Below are 22,894 nucleotides of genomic sequence, written 5' to 3'. Positions count from 1 at the left end.
TAAAAGATTACTAACAGATGCATGGTAAAATAACTCCTTTCAATTTTCAGAAAGGAGTGCAAATGGTGAAGTTCTGCATTTATTAAATGCCAAAGGAATAAAAACTTCCATTTGTATAATGCCGTTAACATAAAAATATAGGTCAAGGTGATTACCAGGACAAAAAAGGCTCACTGAGACAAAGGGGTAGATATTAGATGAGGGACAGAAGTTGGGTGAGAGGTTAGTTTTAAGCAGGATCTTAAAGGACAAATGGGAAGCAGAGAGATTATGGGGCTAGATGGCTGAAGTTGTGGGTTGATATGGTGGGCAGGGGAGAAGGAGGGGCTATAAGAGGATTTAAATATCAGGATTACAATTTTTAATTGGAGGCATTAGCAAACTGGGAGCCAATGCATGTCTGAAAAGATAGGACTGATAGATGAGAAAATTCTAACCTCAAAGCAATTAATTGCTGCTCTGCCATTCCAGCTGAACATATTTGTATAATTTTGCAGGAGGCCAAAGTGAACACAGGTCCCTTAGAGAATGAGGCTGGGGAAATAATAATGGGGAACCAGGAAATGGCAGAGGAGTTGAATAAATATTTTGCATCAGCCTTCATGGTAGAAGATACTAATAGCATTCCAAAAATACTAAATAATCAGGAAGCAAAAGGCGGGGAGGAAATAAATGCAATAACTATCCCAGAGAAAAAGTATTAGGGAAACTAATGGGGTTAAAGGCCGACAAGTCTCCTGGACCTGATGGGTTGCATCCTAGGATATTAAAGGAAGTAGCTACAGAAATAATGGATGCATTGGTGGTAATCTTCCAAGAATCCTTAGATTCTGGAAAAGTCCCAGAGGATTGGAAAACTGCCACCCTTATTCAAATAGGGAGGGGGACAAAAAAACAGGTAACTATAGGTCAGTTAGCTTAACATCTGTCACTGGGAAAATGTTGGAGTCTATTATAAAGGATGTAATAGCAGAGCATTTAGAAATACATAATCTAACCAAGCAGAGTCAGCATGGATTCATGAAGGGGAAATCATGCCTGACAAATTTATTAGAACTCTCTGAGGTAACAAGCAGGATAGATAAAGGGGAACCAGTAGACGTAATATATTTGGATTTCCAAAAGGCTTTCGATAAGGTATCGCACATAAGGCTACTTAATAAGGTAAGAGCCCATGGTGTTGGGGGTAGTATATTAGCATGGATAGAGGAGCTAACTAATAGAAGACTGACAGTTGGGATAAGGGGGGCATTTTCAGATGGCAACCTGTAACAAGTGAAGTGCCACAGGAATCAGTGCTGGGGCCACAATTATTTAATATGTATATTATTGACTTGGGTGAGGGAAGTGATTGTACTATTGCCAAGTTTGCTGATGACACAAAAATAGGTGGGAAGGCAAGTGGTGAGGATGACAGAGTCTACAGAGGGATGTAGACAGGTTAAGTGAGTGGGAAAAAACTTGGTAAATGGAATATAATGTGGGAAAATGTGAAGTATGCACTTTGGCAGGAAGAATAGAGGAGTTGATCCCGTGTATGGAGGGATTTTCTTGTGAGGAGAGGTTGAGTAGGTTGGGCATGTAGTCATTGGAGTTCAGAAGAATGAGAGGTGACATTATTGAAACATTTAAGATTCTTAGGGGGCTTGACAGGGTGGATGCTGAGAGGCTGTTTCCCCTTCTAGGAGAGTCCGGGATCAGAGGGCATAATCTCAGAGTAAGGTGAATCTGTGGAATTCTTTATCGCAGAGGGCTGTAGAGGCTGGGCCGTTAAGTATATTCAAGGTTGAGATAGACAGATTTTTAATCAGTAAGGGAATCAAGGGTTATGGGGAAAAGGCAGGAAAGTGGAGTTGAGGATTATCAGATCAGTTATGATCTCATTGAATGGTGGAGCAGATTCGATGGGCCAAATGGCCTACTTCTGCTCCCAAGTCTTATGGACTAGCTAACTCAAAGCTCCGTCAGTTTATGCAGGTTCAAGGAAATTCAGGTCGTTTATAAATTGCTCAACTCCTTATTTGAAAATACTTTGAAGTTTTTGTTACAACTGATGATCGGGATTGGATACAATTGGACTTTGGGGCTTTTTGCTTTGATAGTCATCTTTCCTTTATGCCCTCCATTCTCCCCTATTGGTACCAAGTCATGCTGGGTTTTGGCTTTGAGCGTATATATCCTTTAACCTGAATACTTTTAATTCAGCACTTCTTGGCAAGGCATAACCCGCAAAGTCAAATCCATGTTATCTAAGTGGTTGGCAGATTATACATGCTACAATGCCAGAACCTATGGAGAGTCTGCTGCAAGCCATTCTAATATGCTGTTCACAACAACAGTATCAACCATGCTGGATCTTGCAGAAAGGAAGAAAGACTTGCATTTATATCGTGCTCTACATGACCTGTGTACATCTCAAAGTGCTTTACAACCACAGTTGACACATTAGGAATGTTTCAAACACTTAAAAAAATTACATATTTTGCCTCCTATGGACATATGCAAAGCAGCTATAACAATGCACACAGGTGCACATATATATAAGCAGAGCCTTCTACTTTCTGCAAGCATCAGCCATGGCTCAGTTGGTAGCACTCTTACCTGAGTCACAAGGTTCCGAGATCAAGTCCCACTCCACTTGAGCACAAAGATCAAAAATGACACACCAGTGCAGTACTGAGGCAGTGCTGCACTGTTGATAGTCTCATCCAAAAGACTGCACCAAGGCCAAAGCCCATAATCTGTCCTCTCAGAGCCATGTAAATGATCCCATGGCACTAACTCGAAGAAGAGCAGGGGAGTTATCCCCAGCGTCCTGGCCAATATTTATCCCTTAATTAACATCACAAAAACAGATTTTCTGGTCATTTTTACATTGCTGTGGACATATTGGCTGCCCGGTTTGCTACACCACAACAGTGAAGACACTTCAAAAGTGCTTCATTAGTTATAGAGCACTTTGAAATGTCTGGTGGTGCTGTAAAACACTATATAAATGCAAGTCTTTCTCTTTTAAAAAGGTTAAGCATCCACCACACATCATACAAATGAAGCTGGGTTGACAGTTTGATTCCCAAAACACATGTCCTAAGCAGGTGCAAGAAATACTGTCTGAATGCTGTGGGCAGGCATTGCTACACATGGTCTATTTTCCAGGATCCCAAGCAGCTCCAGAAACTACATCCTCTGTGCCATTTTGATTTGAACTGAAGCTAAACTGACTACAAAACTCAAGCTGGTAGAAAAATAACAAAATTACATGGTGTTATGGGATAGTTGGTTGGGATTGTGGCACACAGAGAACACACATCATTCCCAGAATTAAAGCCAGTGCTGGCAGAGTGTAAGAAATCCAAGGGTCCTACCTGGGGTTGAAAACCCCTAGACATAGAGCACAGCACATTGAAAACTTATAAATTTGGTTCAACAAACAGTCGTTAGGGCAAGTTGATCACTAAGTGCACCCACTCTTCCTCCTGCCCCACTCTCAAATAGATAAACCTTGGTCTCAAGTGATTGGGAGCCTGGGTTGCTGAGTGGATCCTTAAGGATATGTTGACCGAGCGATGTAACCTGTGGCTCTTATTTGGAAGGATGAGGTATGTTTTGCCACTGACTCCATCCTACTTACTCTGTATGCTCTCTATGACTTTAATGTCCTTATCCAAAATTTCATACTGTGGCCTAACCAATGTCTGGTATGACTTCTTTGCTTCTTTAGTTTTACACATTATGTCTGTTTATAAAACTCAAATGCTTTGTAGGTTTTTCCTTGGTGTCACTACTTTTCCGTGGTTTCCTTGGTGTCACTGCTGATCCATTTCCTTCATGTCACTGCTGATCCATTCCTTCAGGGCCTTTCCAATGGGAACGTACTCCTTTTCCTCCTAGTTCTTTTTCCTGAATTTTTCATCTTACAATTATCCACATTAGGTTGTCTCTTCCATCTGTATGCTGTCTATACCTTCCTGAAATCTTTCACAATTTTTTGTACTGTTTCCAAAACCTTTACTATTAGTCTTGGCCTAAATGTGTGTCTCTCATTAAGATCACTAAATTAATTACCTTTCCATGTATTCCATTATTATTTGTGGGACCTTGCTGTGCATAAATTATCTGCGATGTTTCCCTGCATATTTACACTGACTATACTTCAAAAATACTTAACTGGCTGTGAAATGATTTGGGATGTCCCAAGGTGCTTTATTTCTTCCCCTATCAGCAAAGTTTGAGATTGTAGCAGGTCCTGGAGCTTTGTATGACACTGAAATAAGAGACCACATGTGACACTATCTAAATTCAACATTAGCATGTTTCTGTGTGCATGACAACATAGAGTTCTCCTGAGCCAATCCAGATGGAAATTAGTTCTGTGGCAGATGCTTAAATGGAGAGGAGCTTGAGCAAATTGCATAATGGGATAACCTATTGGAACAACAAGGGCAGGTGCAGGTCTACTCTTCCACACCATTTAGTTCCCAAGGTGCTGTAGGGAAAGGCAGGGTGCAGGCCAGGTGCTTAACTATAGGGGAAGTAAGAAAACAGGAGTATTCTCAAAATGAACAGAAATAGATTTACACCTTCAGTATAATTATGACAACAATAAGTTTAAATAACTTGCTTTCATATTTTAAGAGCAATTTTAGTCTACGGGGCTAAAAAGAAACAAAGTATGGTTTAGTAATTCAACTTTTTTTTTAAAGAAGATTTTTAAAAATTCATTTTTGGGGTGTGAACGATTGTCCATCAGTTGGTGGTGGTGAGCTGCCTTCTTAAACTGCTGCAGTCCATGTAGTATAGGTACACCCACAGTGCTGTTAGGGAGGAGGTTCTAGGATTTTGATCCAGTCACAGTGGAGGAACGGCGATACAGTTCCAAGTCAGCATAGTGCATGGCTTGGAGAGGGAAGTTGCAGGTGGTGTTGTTCCTATGTATCTGCTGCCCTTGTCCTGCTAGGCGACAGGGGTAGCGGGTTTGCAAAGTGCTGTCTAAGAGGCCTTGGTGAATTACTACAGTGCGTCTTGTAGGTGGTACACACTGCTGCCAGTGTGTGTCAGTGGTGGAGGGAGTGAATGTTGAAGGTGGTGGCTGGGGTGCCAATCAAGCAGCTGCTTTGTCCTGGATGGTGTCGAGCTTCTTGAGTGTTGTTGGAGCTGCACTCATCCAGGCAAGTGGAGAGTATTCCATCACACTCTTGACTTGTGCCTTGCAGATGGTGGGCAGGCTTTGAGGAGTCAGGTAGTGAGCTACTCTCAACAGAATTCCCAGCCTCTGACCTGCTCTTGTAGCCACAGTATTTATATGGCTGGTCCAGTTCAATTTCTGGTCAATGATAGCTCTCAGAATGTTGATAGTGGGGGCTCCAGTGATGGTAATGCCATTGAATTTCAAGGGGGGATGGTTAGATTCTCTCTTGTTAGAGATGTTCATTGCCTGGCACTTGTGTGGCACAAATGATATTTGCCACTTATCAGCCCAAACCTGGATATTGTCCAGGTCCTGGTGCATATGGACATGGGCTGCTTCAGTATCTGAGGAGTTGTGAATGGTACTGAATATTGTGCAATCATCAGCGAACATCCCCACTTCTGACCTTATGATGGAGGGAAGGTCATTGGCGAAGCAGCTGAAGATGGCTGGGCCTAAGGAACTCCTGTAGTGATGTCCTGGGCTGAGATGGTTGACTTCCAACAGCCAGAACCATCTTCCTTTGTGCTAGGTATGACTCCAACCAGCAGAGAGTTTTCCCCGATTCCCATTGACTTCAGTAAGATAAAAACAAAATACTGCGGATGCTGGAAATCTGAAACAAAAAAAAAAAAAAATTGCTGGACAAACTCAGCAGGTCTGACAGCATCTATGGAGAGAAAGACAGAGTTAATGTTTCGAGTCCGTATGACTCTTCTTCAGAACTTCTGAAGAAGAGTCATACGGACTCGAAATGTTAACTCTGTCTTTCTCTCCATAGATGCTGCCAGACCTGCTGAGTTTTTCCAGCAATTTTTGTTTTTGTTTCCCATCGGCTTCAGTTTTCCTAGGGCTCCTTGATGCCACACTCAGTCAAATGCGGTCCTGATGTCAAGGGCCGTCACTCTCACCTCACCTCGAGTTCAGCTCTTATGTCCATGTTGGGACCAAGGCTGTAATGAGGTCAGGAGCTGAGTGGCCCTGACAGAAACCAAACTGAGTGTCAGTGAGCAGGTTATTGCTGAGCAAGTGCTGCATGACAGCACTGTTGATGACCCCTTCCATTACTTAACTGATGATCGAGAGTAGATTGATGGGGCGGTAATTGGCCGGGTTGGATTTCTCCTGTTTTTTGTGGACAGGACATACCTGGGCAATTTTCCACATTGCCGGGTAGATGCCAGTGTTGTAGCTGTACTGGAACAGCTTGGCTAGGGGCGCAGCAAGTTCTAGAGCACAAGTCTTCAGTACTATTGCCAGAATGTTGTCAGGGCCCATAGTCTTTGCAGTATCCTGTGCCTTCAGCCGTTTCTTGATATCACATGGAGTGAATCAAATTGGCTGAAGACTGGCATCCGTGATGCTGGGGACCTCCGGAGGAGGCCGAGATGGATCATCCACCTGGCATTTCTGGCTGAAGATGGTTGCAAGTACTTCAGCCTTGCACTGAGAAGTTCCCCATCATAGAAGATGGGGCTATTTGTGGAGCCACCTTCTCCTGTTAGTTGTCCACAATTGGATGTGGCAGGACTGCAGAGCTTAGATCTGATCCGTTGGTTGATGAATTGCTTAGCTCCATCTATCTCATGCTGCTTCCGCTGTTGGCATGTAAATAGTCCTGTGTTGCAACTTCACCAGGTCGACACCATATTTTTAGGTATGTCGGGTGCTGCTCTTAGCTTGCCCTCCTGCACTCTTCATTGAACCAGGGTTGATCCTGTGGCTTAGTGGTAATGGTAGAGTTGGGGATGTGCCGGGTCAGGAGGTTACAGGCTGTGGTCGAATACAATTCTGCTGCTGTTGATGGCCCACAGTATCTCATGGATGCCCAGTTTTGTGATCTATTTGAAATCTATCCAATCTAGCACCACACAACACAACAGAGGGTATCCTCAATGTGAAGACAGGACTTCGACTTCACAAGGGCTGTGCAGTGGTCACTCCTATCGATACTGCCATGGTCAGCTGCATCTGCAACAGGCAGATTGGTGAGGAAGGGGTCAATTAGGTTTTGCTCTCTTGATGGTTCCCTTACCATCTGCCACAGACCCAGTCCAGCAGCTATGTCCTTTAGGACTTGGTCAGTTTGGTCAGTAATGGTGCTACTGAGCTATTCTTGGTGACATTGAAGTCCCCCAATGCAGAGTACATTTTGTGCCCTTGCTTGTTTCAATTTCTAGTCCCGGTGCTTCTTCCAACTGGTGTTCAACATGGAGGAATACTGACTGATTCATCAGCTGAGTGTGGGGGCGTGGTTGGTGGTAGGTGGTAATCAGCAGCAGGTTTCCTCGCCCATGTTTGACCTGATGCCACGAGACTTCATGGAGTCTGGAATCAATGTTGAGGACTCCCAGGGCAACTCCTTCCCGACTGTATGCTAGTATGCCGCCACCCTCTGATGGGTCTATCCTGCTGATGGGATAGGACATACCCAGGGATGGTGACGATGGTGTCTAGGACATTGTCTACAAGGTATGATTCCATGAATATGACTATGTCAGGCTGTTGCTTGACTAGACTGTGAGACAGCTCTCCCAATTTTGGAACAAGCCCCCAGATGTTAGTAAGAAGGACTTTGCAGGACCCACAGGGCCGGGTTTGCCCTTGTCATCTCTAGTACCTAGGCTCATGCCGGGTGGTCTGTCCAGTTTTATTCCTTTTAGACTTCATAACGATTTGGTACAACTGAGCGGTTTGCGTGGCCATTTCAGAGGCATTTAAGAGTCAACCACATTGTGTGGATCTAGAGTCACATGTAGGCCAGGCCAGGTAAGGATGACAGATTTCCTTACCTGAAGGACATTAGTGAACCAGATGGGTTTTTAAGACAATTGACAATGATTTCATGGTTGCCATTAGGGAGATTAGCTTTTAATTCCAGATTTATTATTTGAATTCAAATTCCATCAGCTGCCATGCCCCGGGCATTAGCCTGGATCTGTGGATTACCAATCCAGTGATATACCACGACACCATTGCCTCCCCCTGCAGTCCATGTGGTGTAGGTACACCCATAGCAATGTTTGGGAGAGAGTTCCAGGACTTCGACAGTGAAGGAGCAGCGATATAGTTCTAAGTCTAGTTGGTGTGTGGCTTGGAGGGAAACTTGCAGGTGGTGGCATTCCCACATGTCTGCTGCCCTTGCTCTTCAATGTGGTCACAGTCACAGGTTTGGAAAGTTTAGCACAAACAGTAGCTACTCATTCTGAGACAGTAAGGAAGGAGCTGGGATCAACAATGCGGGTCTAATTTATACAGACATGTTTTTATACAGATGCACATTGTAGAGATAGGATAGGATTGCTCACACCCAGAATGAAAACACTTCCATGAATTCTGCATGTGCTGGTTTCCTCTACGGCCAAGATCGTTTCACCAAGTAAAAATACAGCAACCTCATAGCTCTAAGACCCTTTTTTTTTTAAAAAGTAAATTTATATTCCCTTCAAAATTAGGAGAAGTAAATGCTTTGCCAGGTCAGCCAGTGCAGAGTACTCACCAATCTAGTATAGCATGTGTTGTTTGCTGAATGCAACTGCCTTTATTCTGCTAACAATAGATTTTCATGCCCATCCCAACCTTAGCTGGCTACACCCATATGATTTTTCATATCTCACACAGTCATTTTGTGACCTAAATTAGGTTACCAATTTGCTTAGAATAAGGAGTTTTGTATTGCAAATTTTACAACCTGGGACTTTGGAAGTCAGGTAGCCTTGAACTTATTTGATATTTGAGCTAGGGCAGTAAGACCTCACTGCCATATATCCAGCTGGATTCATGTGTGTGCCCCAGAAGTGAAAGGGCAAAGTGCTAATCCACTGCAGCAACTACTTTTAAGGAAAAGTCTTCAAAAGAAACGTTAATTAGCCTCAGAAGTAACATGTTCAAGTCAGGCTTTAGTAATGTTTAAGCAGCCCTTCTCGCTCAGAAATCGACTACATTCACTATGCACGAGTTACAGATGATTCTCACCTGCATGACACAGTGCTGGATGTGATCTTCTGTGGTTAAGGCCACAAAGTAGTCTTGCAGCACACCAAGTTCCTGCATCCAATCAGAAACACCATTACTTTGCATATCAGTAGCAAAAAAAGAAAAGTCAATTCTTATGCAGCGAACTAAATTATGAAGCAGTTGGGTCTGGTAAACACAGACGTTTTCCTTATGGGATCTATGAACATAAGATAGTCATTAATAAATCCATTAAGGAGTACAGGAGAAATTTCTCCACCCAGTGAGTGATTAGAATGTGGAACCTGCTACCACATAGACTGGTTTGAGGCAAAAAGCATAGATACATTTCAGGGAAAGCTGTCAATTTGAGAGAAAGGTATAGAAGGGTATGTTGATAGAGCAAAATGAAGTAAGTTGGAAGCAGACTTGTAAAGCATAAACACCGGCATAGAGATATTGGCCCAAATAGGCTGTGTAGGTGCAGTAAAAATCTATGTAATCACGACGACAATATTACACAACTTTAATTCAAAATTTCTCCAGTTCCTCCTCACTTGGCCCAATGCATACCATAGTAATATGGTAGTGTTCAACTTTCACTGCCTTGGTCCACAGTTTACTAACAGAAAATCCAGTTTCTGTGGGACAAGTGATAGAGAGGAGCTATTATGTTGCAACTGGGCCCACTTATTGACAGGTGGGAAGTGAAGGACAGGAATGTGGGCAGGGAAAGTGCACGACTGTCATATCATTGGGACATTATTTTATACTTCTTCAAAACAAAGTTCTGCATGCGTTTAACACCTACAGCACTCTAAAGTTTAGTTTCAATTAAAACAGGGGTTTGCCCTATGCAAATCTAGGCCCAACAAATATGGCCCTGCTTTTCGTAACTGCTCAGACGCTTGAAGTACTGTGTACTTTGCACTTCAATGCACCTTCCCTAGAAGGTCGTCTTTAACACTCAAACTGCAAGCTCGCACTTTAAAAGCTGAGAAGATCCAGTGCCTCAAAGGCATCCAAAACACCAGGAAGTAAAAACACTTGGGTCAAATTGGGGAGAGTTTTAAATAGTTCATTAATGTGAATCAATATTTACATTTGAGCAGAAAGGCTTACAAGTACATTATTTGATTTTATACTTTTATGATGTTTATGAATTAAGAGTAAAATTCCACCAACTGGACTGTTAAGTCCACAAAAATAGGAATACACTAAAGTTCAGTCAATTTTTTTAAATGATCTGATTAACAAGGTCTTAATAAAACCTGCTCCTTGGTATTTTGCTTTGACGGAATTATCCATGATCAGTCTCTGTGGCAGACTGTGATAAGGCAAGCTCTCTGTTGCACTCAAAACTGAGCTGTACAAGATGCTGTGGTTTGCATTCACTTCCTTTGCACGGCTATCAATGAGCTCTAAACTGTCTTTGCAACAGAAAGGCAGTAATTTGTCCTTTTCAGTCAATCCTTATTCAATTTAACTGCCTCTCCCCAATGGGGCTTTAAATATAAATTGAAAACAAATTCATCTGGAAGCTTTTAACTGGAAAACCTATTGAGAGAATGATTATCTTACTAGTGTTAGTATTTAAACTTCAACAGGAAGTAACTGTTGGTATGGGAACATAAATGAGAGAGTGCGGACTGTACTAGCTCATTGCTAGTGTGTAGGTTGCTCATGGTTGCTGAGCGGATGCTGTAAAGGTTTCTTGTTTGAATTGGTTCTGGCTATCACACAGTCAGTCCAGTGGTGAAGTGGATCCAGGGTGTTTATGTGCATTGTCACAGATGGAAAAGTTGATATTCACATTCCTCAGTGTAGCATTAAGGAGAGGCTGTGAGCAGGGAAATATTAGTCAGAGGGTTTCACAATGATGCAGCGTTATGATAAGTCAAACAAGGAAAAGGATTTTCATTGGCTAATGAGTCATAAAACTAGACATTCTTTTTTAAATATATGGAGGGTTTTGGAATATGAAATGACCTGCTTCAAACATTGGTGGAAGCAGAAATGGATAAATATTTTAAAAAGAAAAAGATGCAAGGTATGGTGAAAGTGCAGGAAAAAGGGATTGATGAGGTAATTCGTTCAAAGAGCAGGCCACACTGCTTCCTGTGAAGTACAAGTCTACGAAAGGCAAAGCAGTGCCCCCCCCCACCCCCCAGCCCTGAGGAATGAATGTGATACAGGGCAACTTTCTGAAGGAGTTAAAATGTTTGTCACATGTTGTGTGATGTGGTGATGTACACTCTTATGCTTATCAGCGGGAAGCAGCCTAGTGCCTGTGATTTCCCAATTATGAGCTCCAAATCTTGAGCAGGTTGCCAGGCAGGGTCCAGAGAACAGACTGGGCAGTTTTCCTGGGGGCTGGATGCTCCTGCCAGACAGGCAGTGCCAGGGCCTGGGCTGTGAATTATCAAACCCATCATGGTTGCCAGACAATGGCACAGGTCATTGGGAGGATGGAAAATCAATAAAGGGCAAAAAAAATAATCACAAGAAAGCAGGAAGCACTTATGAGGGGAACAACTACGCCAGCGCAAAAACTAAATGATGAACAAAAATAAAAATACCTGAAAAAACTCAGCAGGTCTGGCAGCATCTGCGGAGAGGAGCACAGTTAACGTTTCGAGTCTGTTGAAGAGTCATACGGACTTGAAAGTTAACTGTGCTCCTCTCCGCAGATGCTGCCAGATCTGCTGAGTTTTTCCAGGTATTTTTATTTTTGTTTTGGATTTCCAGCTTCCGCAGTTTTTTGCTTTTAACTAAATGATGAAAGCTGCTTTGGTTTACAGCTTCTCTTGTTTTGCAAGGGAGGATATAATTTGATGTCAGTGGTGAAGTAATTAAGGGGGAGCAACGCAAGCCAAGCTTTGAGACTTTCGACCTAGTTTGAATCCAGGATTTCTTGACAGAGGGAGGGCATTAGCCCAACAAATCAAATTTAACTTGACAGTCTGAAATTTGAACATTTTTTTTTTGAATATTGTATTATTCAGTTCACTTAATCTCACTCTCAAATCAGTGAAATTATTGCAGAATTTATTATCTTAATCACAAACCTTCATGGGTGGATCTACTATATTAAATAAACTATGCTAGGTGCTGCACCCAAAAGGTGTGTTTTCACAAAAACCTGTTTTTTTTTTATCTCTCACAGTGGTGATATCATTCAGTAAGTATGATATTTAAGTACAAGTGGAAGAGGAACTGGATTATCTTTTGGTAAGCATGTTAATTGGAGGCTTTCAAACTGAATAGGTTTATTTGGAATTCAATTTTCTACACATTTTACCACGAATCTTCTGAAAAGATATGGAACAATTAAAGATTGTTTCATGCATTTCAGCTTTGGAATCACACTGACTCAAATGTATTAAATTGTACAGCTTCATGAATTGGTTAACAACATTCAGCATGATAAGCAGAATTCAGACTCCTCCCCAAACATATTTTGGGCACAGGCTGAGACTGTTCTTAGAAAGAAAGAAAATCTCAGGTGTAAAGGACACAGCACTCGAACGCAAAGTGGCTGCAAATAGTGACCTCACTAGTCCCACCCAAAATGGAGATGATTGGGTAATTTCTCTGTCAGTCACACCTGCAAGTGACTGGGATTGATTTTATACACAATATTTCTATGCAGCTATTCTGCACTCACTGCATTTTGCTGGAGAAATCACCCCATTTTAATGAGCAGAACTTGTTGCTGGAGAACTGTTTGTTGCAGGTCATAGAGACTCAGGAAATAGACTTTAGCTTGCTTTTCTGTAAAAGGCATTGGATTTTGTGGTAAAAGTAACAGTGAGGCTATCATCGTTGTTACTTTGCATAATTTGGCACTGAATTTACAATATAAAACCAAAAATACTGCGGATGCCGGATATCAGAAATAAGAACAGAAAATGCTAGAAAAACTCAGCAGATCTGGCAGCGTCTGTGGAGAGAGGAACAGAATCCAGTTCTGATGAACAGTCATATTAGACTCGAAAAGTTAACTCTGTTTCTCTCTCCACAGATGCTGCTGAGTTTTTCCAGAATTTTCAGTTTTAATTTTGGCACTGAACTAGCTATTCTAACTGATAGTTTAGACTCTGCGGTTGGAAAGGATTCTTCAATTGGATTAGTTATGGATATACAGGCCTACTTTCATTATTCACAAAGGGCTCATCAGATTAAAGGTAGTATATTAGCAAATACTGGAAATTGGTTAACAGTCAGAGAACAGGGAGCAGGAATAAACAAGTCATTTTTGGATTGGCAGACTGTAACTAGTACGATGCCACAAGAACTCAAAAAAGCGAGCTTAGAAAAAACTGAGCCAAGGGAAGAATTTGCAATAATGTTTTGAAATGTTGCAGTTTACTCAACAATTGTTCCACAAGGACTTGGTGAAATCTTTATTCAGATCGTCATTCATTTTTAAGGTTCTTACACTAGATGTCAACTTTGGGAGTGTATGGCTTATGTTTAGCTGAGACTAGAGTGTTTACTTCTCCCAATCCCTTTTCTTCAACCCATGTTCATAACACTCAATCGTGCAGGGCATGGGGATGATGCAAAGCGATTAGCATCAGGACTGTGCTAGTTGCCCATTTCTGAAATTATCCAATAAAAGAATCTTTTCATTAAAAAAAAAAGAATCAGTACTTGGGACTCATCCTTTTACAATCTGTATCAATGACATATATCGAGGGGTTAAGTGTAACGTATCCAAGTTTGCTGATGATACAAAGCTAGGTGGGAGAGTAAGCAGTGAGGACGATGTAAAGGGGCTGCAAAAGAACGTTGGCAGGTTAAGTGAGCGGGCAAGAATGTGGCAGTTGGAGTATAATATGAAATTATTCACTTTGGTAGGAAAAATAGAAAAGCTGAATATTTTGTGTTGGGAGAGTGGTAAATTTTGGTATTCAGAGGGATATGGGTATCCTTGTATGCAACTCTGAAAGTTAAAATGCAGTTACTGCAATCAATTACAAAAGCAAATGGTATGTTAGCATTTATCACAATGGGTTTGGAGTATGAGAGTAAAGAAGTCTTACTGCAATTGTATAGGGCTTTGGTGAAGCCATACCTTTACTGCTGTGTACAGTTTTAGACTCCTTACCTAAGAAACGATTTATTTACCCTGGAGGGGGCGCAACAAAGGATCACTAGATTGATTCCTGGGATGAGGGGACTGTGACATGAAGTGAAAATGAGTAGGCTAGGTCTACATTCCCTAGAGTTTAGAAGAATGAGAGGTGAGCTAATTGAAATACACGGAATTCTGAAGGGCCTTGACAGAGTATGTACTGGTGGAATGTTTCCCTGGGTGGGAAGACTAGAACTAGGGGTTGTAGTCTCAGAATAAGTGATTGGTTATTTAGGACTTAGATGAGGAGAAACTTCTTCACTCAAAGGGTTACAAACCTTTGAACTCCCTACCCCAGGGAGCAGAGGATGCTCAGTTGTTGAGTACATTCAAGCCAATGATTGATATGATTTTTGGGTAGTAAGGGAATCAAAAGATGTAGGGAGGGTGCGGCCAGGTGTAGCGGAGGTAAATCAGTCAGGACCTTTATTGAATGGTGGAGCTAGCTCAAAGGGCTAAATGCCCCTGCTCCTATTTCTTACTTTTTAAAAAAAAAATGACATTCAATGGCATTACCATCACTGAATCCCCCACTGTCAACATCCTGGGGGTTACCATTGACCAGAAACTGAACTGGACTAGCCATATAAATACTGTGTCTACAAGAGCAGATCAGAGGCTAGGAATCCTGCGATGAGTAACTCACATCATAACTCCCAAAGCCTGTCCACCATCTACAAGGCACAAGTCAGGAATGTGATGGAATACTCTCCACTTGCCTCGATGAGTGCAGCTCCAACAACCCTCAAAGAGCTCGACACCATCCAGGACAAAGCAGCCCACTTGTCTGGCACCACATCCACAAACATTTACTCCCTCCACCACCAACGCACAATGGCAGCAGTGTGCACCATCTACAAGATGCACTGCAGGAACTCACCAAGCCTCTTCAAACAGAACTTTCAAATCCCACGATCTCTATCATATAGAAGGACAAGGGTAGAAGACAAATGGAAACACCACTACCTGGAAGCTCCTCTACAAGCCACACATCATCCTCACTTGGAACTATATCGGTTCCTTTAATGTCGCTGGGTCAAAATCCTGGAATTCCCTCCCTAACAGCACTGTGAGTGTACCTACACCACCAGGGACTGCAGCGGTTCAAGAGGCAGCTCATCATCACCTTCTCAAGGGCAATTAGGGATAGGCAATAAATGCTGGCCTAGCCAGCAAAGCCTACATCTGATGAAAGAAAAAAAATAGTTTCTAGATCCCCTATAGAGGGCGCAGCATGTCAAATAACTACAAGCTCCAGTGCAAAGCCCCAGATAAAGTCTGTGGACAAGACTAAGTGTAATGAGCCGGTAGCACTGCTCGTTCGCCACTAACTGCAAAATCGAGGCCACTGTTTGCTGGAAGTCCTGTCTTAAGTTCCGTTTGGCTTCAATTCATGCAGAAACAAGTGTCAAAAGGCACTTCAAAAGACTGCCCTCATGCACTTTAGATTCAGATCTGAATTATTGTTCAAATACTGATCAGTCCAAGTGATGGTTCATGGGAAGAAAGAATGAGGGATGCTAGTGGCACTGCTTCACATCTCATCTGAGTTCTCAGAAACTTTGTTCTTCCTTTCCTGAAGTTCCTAAATCTTCTCAAACTTGAAAAGATCCAGGAGTCAATGCTCCACCTTGCCACCCAACCTTTGATGAATTGGGAAAGAGTTACTGTCCTCCTTTTCTCTCAGTGACGACTGACTACTCAGAAACTCTGCCTCACTGCTACGTATATTGTACGAACACTGGTAATTCTATACAGAATTAATATTTTGACATGACAACTCCCAAATTTAACTACACTTAAATCTTCCAAGTGATGTTTTACCAAATATTTTGAGGCCAGTTCACACTGTGCACAGTAAAACATAATCACTAATCAAAGACATGAGAAGCAATGGAAGTAGAAAGTGAGAGAAAAGGTAGAACAGCGGAACTTGAGGGAAAATAAAACAAGGAGGCTAAAGTGACTAATTTAAAGAAATGTATTTTGTGCTTCATAAACTTAACAAACTCCTTAAATGGTACATAATTCACTGTAAGACTGCAATGATTCTTTGAGATTTAAGGTACTGTGGAATCCAATGCCACGTCTGTGTTTCTACTGAATCTAACTATTCAGGAGAGAAAAACTGAACTAATAGTCCAATTTAACTTTGTTTTAAATTAGGACAGCTCTAGAGCCTCCGCCCACCCCTATTCATCGACCAACATATCTCTCTCCTCATGTGCTTACCAAGCTTCCCCTCAAATCCATCTGTGCTATTTGTCTCAACTACCACTTGTGGTAACACAATCCACATTTTGACCACTCTTTGGGTAAGGAAGTTTTCCCCACAATCCCTTTTGGATTTATTAGTGACCATCTTATATTTATAACCTTTAGGTTTTGAGCTCTCCAAAAATGAAAATATATTCTCTATGTCTTCCTTGTCAAACTCATGATCTCAAAGAATACCAATCACATTCAGCCTTCTCTTTTCTAGAAAAAAAGAGTCCCAGCCCTGTTCAGGATTGCTTGATAAGTATATCCTGTCAGTTCTGGTATCACCCTTGGGCATCTTTTTTGCACCTTTTCTAATGCCTCAATATCCTTTTATAATATGGAGACCAGAACTGTACTCAGTGCTCCTAAGTATAGTCTAAACCAAGGTTCAATACAGGTTTAACATAATGCCTCCTGTTTTTCAGTTCCATTCCTATAGAAACAAACCTAATCTTTGTTTGCTATTTTATTGCTTTATTAACTTGCTTCATTTCTAGCGACTTATGTGCCTGTACCTTAACATAGCTCTACACCATTTAGACTCATTATTGAATTACTATGTGGCCTCCTTATTCCTCCGACCAAAATACATCACCTCACACTTATCTATATACTTGGCTATAGAGGTCTATACTTGAACATCTAGTGACTTATTAAAAGCCAATCAGGACTCCTCCAAGTGTACTTAAATGAGGCTTCTGTCAGAGTTCCCACCTTTAAATAACTAACTCATTGTGGGGCGTGGGCTCCATTGTATTTGAGGATTAGGACACAGCATGGTGGCTGTACAAACTAGATGTTGCCTGCACAAATTAACATCACAGTGGTAGAAACAATTTCTGATACACATTGCGACAAGTATTCTATCTTACCGCAGCCCGGTTTTCTGCAATGAAGAACAGTTCAGTCAGGGCTCGATGAAGTGGTGGAAGGATAGAAACTCCAGCCTGGTCTTGGTTTGCAGTGTTCTCCATTTTAGCGAAAAGTTGCCACAGTGGCTTCAACATGGTGAGGTCACAGCCACTGGGAAAGGGAAATAAAACAGATTGAAAATGGAACAGAGGGTACACTCCTTAACATATCATGTTCTACTTGAGAGATGATTTTAAGACACACCTACACAGCAGGGGCAGGAACCAACATTTCTGAAATACCTTCAACAGAGATTAAAGAATCATAAAAATATATGCCAATACATCTGCTTAAATTTAAATGCTCAACTTTGCGTTCTACATCAAACATTCTTACCCACTGTCAATAAAAGTACCACGTTTACTATTTACATTTCATTGTCCAACGGGGTGGAACTACCCTCACCCTGGTTCCATTCTTACATATTGAGTCAGAACCAGAAAATCACCTATAACAGCTTCTCTTTCTGCTCCTCCAGCATTACCTTTGGTGTCCCTCAAAGATCTATCCTTAGCCCCCTCCTCTCTGCCCCCCTCCCATCTGCCCCTTGACAACATTACTCGTAAACACAATGTCAGGTTGCACTTTATACTGACGATTCCCAACTCTACCTCACCACCAACTCCCTCATGATGTGTCAGGCTGCTGGTCTGACCTGCCACTACCGTATGAGCAGAAATTTCCTCCAACAAAATATTGAGAAGACCAAAGCCGCTGATCTTTGGCCCCCATCTCAAACCCTGCTTTCTAGTCACTGACTTCATCTCTCTCCCTGAACTGAAGGCTGAGACAGATAGTTCGCAATCCAGATGTCATATTTGACTCCAACGATTTTCCCATCACATATTCCCTTCACCACTAAGACTGCCTGATCTCCTCATTTGACTGCCCTCCTGCCTCAACTCTGCTGAAGCGCTCATCCATGCCTTTCTTACCTCTAGACTTGAATATTCCAATGGCCTCCTGGCTGACATCCCACTTTCCACCTTACTTAAAATTGAGCTCATACAAAACCTGCTTCCCATATCCTAACTCACACCAAGTCCCAGTGACCTACATTGGTTTCTGGTTTGGCAATGCCTCAATTTTAAAATTCCCATCCTTGTTGCCAAATCCCTCCATGGCTGTTACACCTTTGTATAATGTACTTCATATAACTAAAGATTCAGTCACAACAGAAACATAGGATATTAAAGTAATCATAGCAGATGGGAATAAACCAATATATTGTTTAATCCTATCCTACATAATTATTAGAGTTTTCCCAAATAAGGTGCTCCTTAATATAGCTGATTATTTACACGTTTATGCCAACCATTAAGAGTGTCAATTCCATGTGTAGCTTGTTAAAACTTCCCAAGAAGAGTCAGCTTTTATATTGGTGAATGAGGCAAAAGCAAAATACTGCAGATGCTGGAAATCTGAAATAAAAGCAGAAAATGCTGGAAATACTCAACAGGGTAGGAAGCATCTGTGGAGAGAAAAACAGAGAAAACATCACAGATCTGAAATATTTACTCTGTTTTTCTCTCCAAAGATGCGGCCTGACCTGCTGAGTATTTCCAGCATTTTATGCTTTTATTATGTATGAGTGAAGGCAGTTGGATCGAAACCAGCTGGAGTGTAGGGTTGGCACCCACTGCAACCTGCTACTTTCTCCCAGTACCAGTTGTATGTGAACTTAAAGCAGAAAAGTTATTAAAATGTTTTGATGGCTTTGGAGAGTCACATTTGCAGGTTTTTATTTCATGGTTTGGCCTGAAAAGTTATGCATTAAATTCAGCTATTAAACAATAGCTTTCAAAATCTTCAATGAAGTTTTCTGGGCATTGGTCACATGTAATCTTATGTGAAGGTTTGAAACTAGTCGAAGGGTTTTGTTTCAAGTGGTGTGAAAGCTATTCAATGCTGTGAATGACTGACTGGCTTTGAGTATTCCTGACCCTAGCCTTGAAAAATTGAAAGAAACAAAGACTCGAGCTGTGAAATAAAAGCAGAAAATGCTGGAAAAGCTTAACAGGTCTGGCTGGCAGCATCTGTGGAGAGAGAAACAGAGTTAACGTTTCGAGTCTGTACGACTCTTCTTCAGAGCTAAAGAGAAGTAGAAACGTGATGGATTTTAAACGGTTTAAGAGGGGGTGGAGCAAAATAGGAGGTCAGGGATAGGTGGGAGCTAAGGAGAGATTGACAAAGATGTCATGGTCACAGGACAAAGGGAGTGTTAAAGGCAAAAGAAGGTGCTGATAATGACATAAAGGTAAGATAGCAGAATGTGTTAATAGCAGAACAAGGGTCAACGCGCTATGAAAGCACAACAGAAAAACAAGTGACATTTGGGCCCTGTGTGGGGGTTGCTGGGGAAAAAGTATTAAAAAATTAATTTAAAAAATGAATAAATAAACAAAAATAAGAAAATAATTGGATTTAAAAAAGGGTTAAAGATAGAGGAGAGAGTTCATGGTCTGAAGTTGTTGAACTCAATGTTAAGTCCGGAAGGCTGTAAAATGCCTAATCGGAAGATGAGGTGCTGTTCATCCAGTTTGCGTTGGGCTTCACTGGAACATTGCAGCAGGCCAAGGATGGACATGTGGGCATGAGAGCTGGATGGGGTGTTGAAATGGCAAGCGACAGGAAGGTCTGGGTCATGCTTGCAGACTGACCAAACATGTTCCACAAAGCGTCCCAGTCTGCATTTATATAGAACATACAAATTAGGAGCAAGAGTAGGCCACTCAGCCCGCTGAGCATTCTCCACCATTCAATAAGATCGTGGCTGATCTGATTTTAATCTCATATTCTTACCTACCCCAGATAAACTTTCACCCCCTCTTTTTTTTAAAAATTCATTCACAGGATGTGGGCTTCGCTGGGCTGGACCAGCATTTACTGCCCACCCTTAACTGCCCTTGAGAAGGTGGTGGTGAGCTGCCTTCTTAAACCGCTGCAGTCCATGTGATGTGGGTACACCCACAGTGCTGTTAGGGAGGGAGTCCCAGGATTTGACCCAGTGACAGTGAAGGAACGGCGATATATTTCCAAGTCAGGATGGTGAGTGACTTGGAGGGGAACTTGCAGGTGGTGGTGGTGTTCCCATCTATCTGCTGCCCTTGACCTGCTAGATGGTAGTGGTTGTGGATTTGGAAGGTGCTGTCTAAGGAGCATGCACTGCATTTTGAAGATGATACACACTGTTGCTACTGTGCATCGGTGGTGGAGGGAATGAATGTCTGTGGATGTATTCCAATCAAGTGGGCTGCTTTGTCCTGGACAGTGTCAAGCTTCTTAAGTGTTGTGGGAGCTGCACTTATCCAGGCAAGGGGGGAGTATTCCATCACACTCCTGACTTGTGCCTTGTAGATGATGGACAGGCTTTGGGGAGTCAGGAGGTGAGTTGCTCATTGCAGGATTCATAGCCTCTGACCTGCTCTTGTAGCCACAGTATTTATATGGCTAGTCCAGTTCAGTTTCTGGTCAATGGTAACCCCCAGGGTGTTGATAGTGGGGGATTCAGTGATGGTAATGCCATTGAACATCATGGGGCAATGGTTAGATTCTCTCTTGCTGGAGATGGTCATTGCCTTGCACTTGTGTGACGCGAATGTTACTTGCCACTTGTCAGCCCAAGCCTGGATATTGTCCAGGTCTTGCTGCATTTGGACATGGACTGTTTCAGTATCTGAGGTGGCGCAAATGGTGCTGAACATTGTGCAATCATCAGTGAACATCCCCACTTCTGACCTTATGATGGAAGGAAGGTCATCGATGAAGCTGCTGAAGATGGTTGGGCCGAGTACTCTACCCTGAGGAAGTCCTGCAGTGATGTCCTGGAGTTGAGATGACTGACCTCCAACAACCATAACCATCTTTCTTTGTGCTAGCTATGAATCCAATCAGCAGAGAGTTTTCCCCCTGATTTCCATTGACTCCAGTTTTGCTAGGGCTCCTTGATGCCACATTGGGTCAAATGCAGCCTTGATGATCAAGAATCTACCTACCCCTGCCTTAAAGATATTCAAGGACTCTGCCTCAACCACTTTTGAGGAAGAGAATTCCAAAGTCTCAGAACCCTCAGAAATCTTATTCCTCATCTCTGTCCTAAATGGGCGACCTCTTATTTTGAAACAGTGACCCCGAGTTCTAGATTTTCCCACAAGAAGAAACATCCTTTCCAGATTCATCCCCTCAGGATCTTATATGTTTCAATCACCGTAGAGTCCACCACATTGGGAGCAGTGAATACAGCAGGCCAAATTGAAGGAGGTACAAGTGAAGCACTGCTTCACTTGAGAGGAGTGTTTGGGGCCTTGGATGGTAAGGAGGGAGGAGGTAAAAGGGGCAGGCATTGCACCTTCTGCGATTGCATGGGAAGGTGCTGTGGGAAGGGGATGAGGGCTTGGGGGTGATGGAGGAGTGGACCAGGGTGGCACAGAATGCTGACTGGGAGATGAGGGGAAGATGCGTTTGGTGTTGGCATTACGCTGGAGTTAGTGGAAATGGTGGAGGATGATCCTTTGAATGCGAAGGCTGGTGGGGTGAAAAGTGAGGACAAGGGAGGTCCTATCATGGTTCTGGGAAGGAGGGGAAGAGGTGAGGGTAGAGGTGCGGGGGATGGGTCAAACACGGTTGAGGGCCATGTCAACCACAGTGCTGGGGGGAAGGAGTGCTCGGTTAAAGAAAAAGGAAGACACGTCAAGAAGCGCCATTTTAGAAGGTTTCAACATTGGGACAGGTGCAACGAGGGCAGGGGAACTGGGAGAATGGGATGGAGTCCTTACAGGTAGCAGAGTGTGAGGAGCTGTCGTTGAGGTAGATGTGGGAGTTGGTGGGCTTGTAATGAATATTGGTGGACAGTCTATCACCAGAAATGGAGACAGAGGTCAAGGAAGGGAAGGGGAGTGTCGGAGATGGACCATGTGAAGGTGAGGGAGGGGTGGAAATTGGAAGCAAAAATCAATAATTTTTTCCAGGTCCAGACAAGACCATGAAGTGGCACCAAAACAATCATCAATGTACTGAAAAAAGTTGTGGGAGGGGGCCTGAATAGGACTGGAACAAGGAATGTTCCACATACGCCCCAAAAAAAACGGCATAATTGAAGCCACTGCAGGTACCCATCCCCACACCTTTTATTTGGAGGAAGTGAGACAAGTTTAAAGAGAAATTGTTCAGTGAGAAAACAAGTTCAGCCAGACAAAGGACAACAGTGGTGGATGGGAATTGTTCGGGCCTCTGTTCAAGGAAGAAGTGGAGAGCCCTCAGACCGTCCTAGTGGGGGATGGAGGTGTAGAGGGATTGGACGTCCATGGTAAAGAGACGACTCCAGGGAATGGGTAATGATGGGGATGTGGGGAAACGGGTAATGTTGATATGAAGTAGGGCGTCAGACAAATTGTGAATGTAGGTGGGAAGACACTGGACAAGGTAAGAGAGAATGGAGG

The 22,894-nt window shown here is 42.6% G+C and overlaps 1 protein-coding gene across 5 annotated transcripts in view; it reads right to left on the bottom strand.

The window, feature by feature from the left end:
* Positions 1 to 22,894, bottom strand: part of zzef1 (zinc finger, ZZ-type with EF hand domain 1) — a 283,385-nt gene that overhangs the window by 4,943 nt on the left and 255,548 nt on the right. For all 5 annotated transcript variants that reach the window (XM_078548719.1, XM_078548721.1, XM_078548723.1 and 2 more), the window contains 2 exons: positions 17,417 to 17,567; positions 9,164 to 9,235 (listed from right to left, as the gene is read on the bottom strand). In XM_078548719.1, the coding sequence (XP_078404845.1) occupies positions 9,164 to 9,235; positions 17,417 to 17,567 (223 nt within the window). The remainder of the gene's footprint in view (positions 1 to 9,163; positions 9,236 to 17,416; positions 17,568 to 22,894) is intronic.

This window comes from Cetorhinus maximus, chromosome 9, assembly GCF_964194155.1.
Source record: "Cetorhinus maximus chromosome 9, sCetMax3.hap1.1, whole genome shotgun sequence".
NCBI lineage: Eukaryota > Metazoa > Chordata > Chondrichthyes > Lamniformes > Cetorhinidae > Cetorhinus > Cetorhinus maximus.
This window is presented reverse-complemented; position numbering and strand designations above follow the sequence as displayed.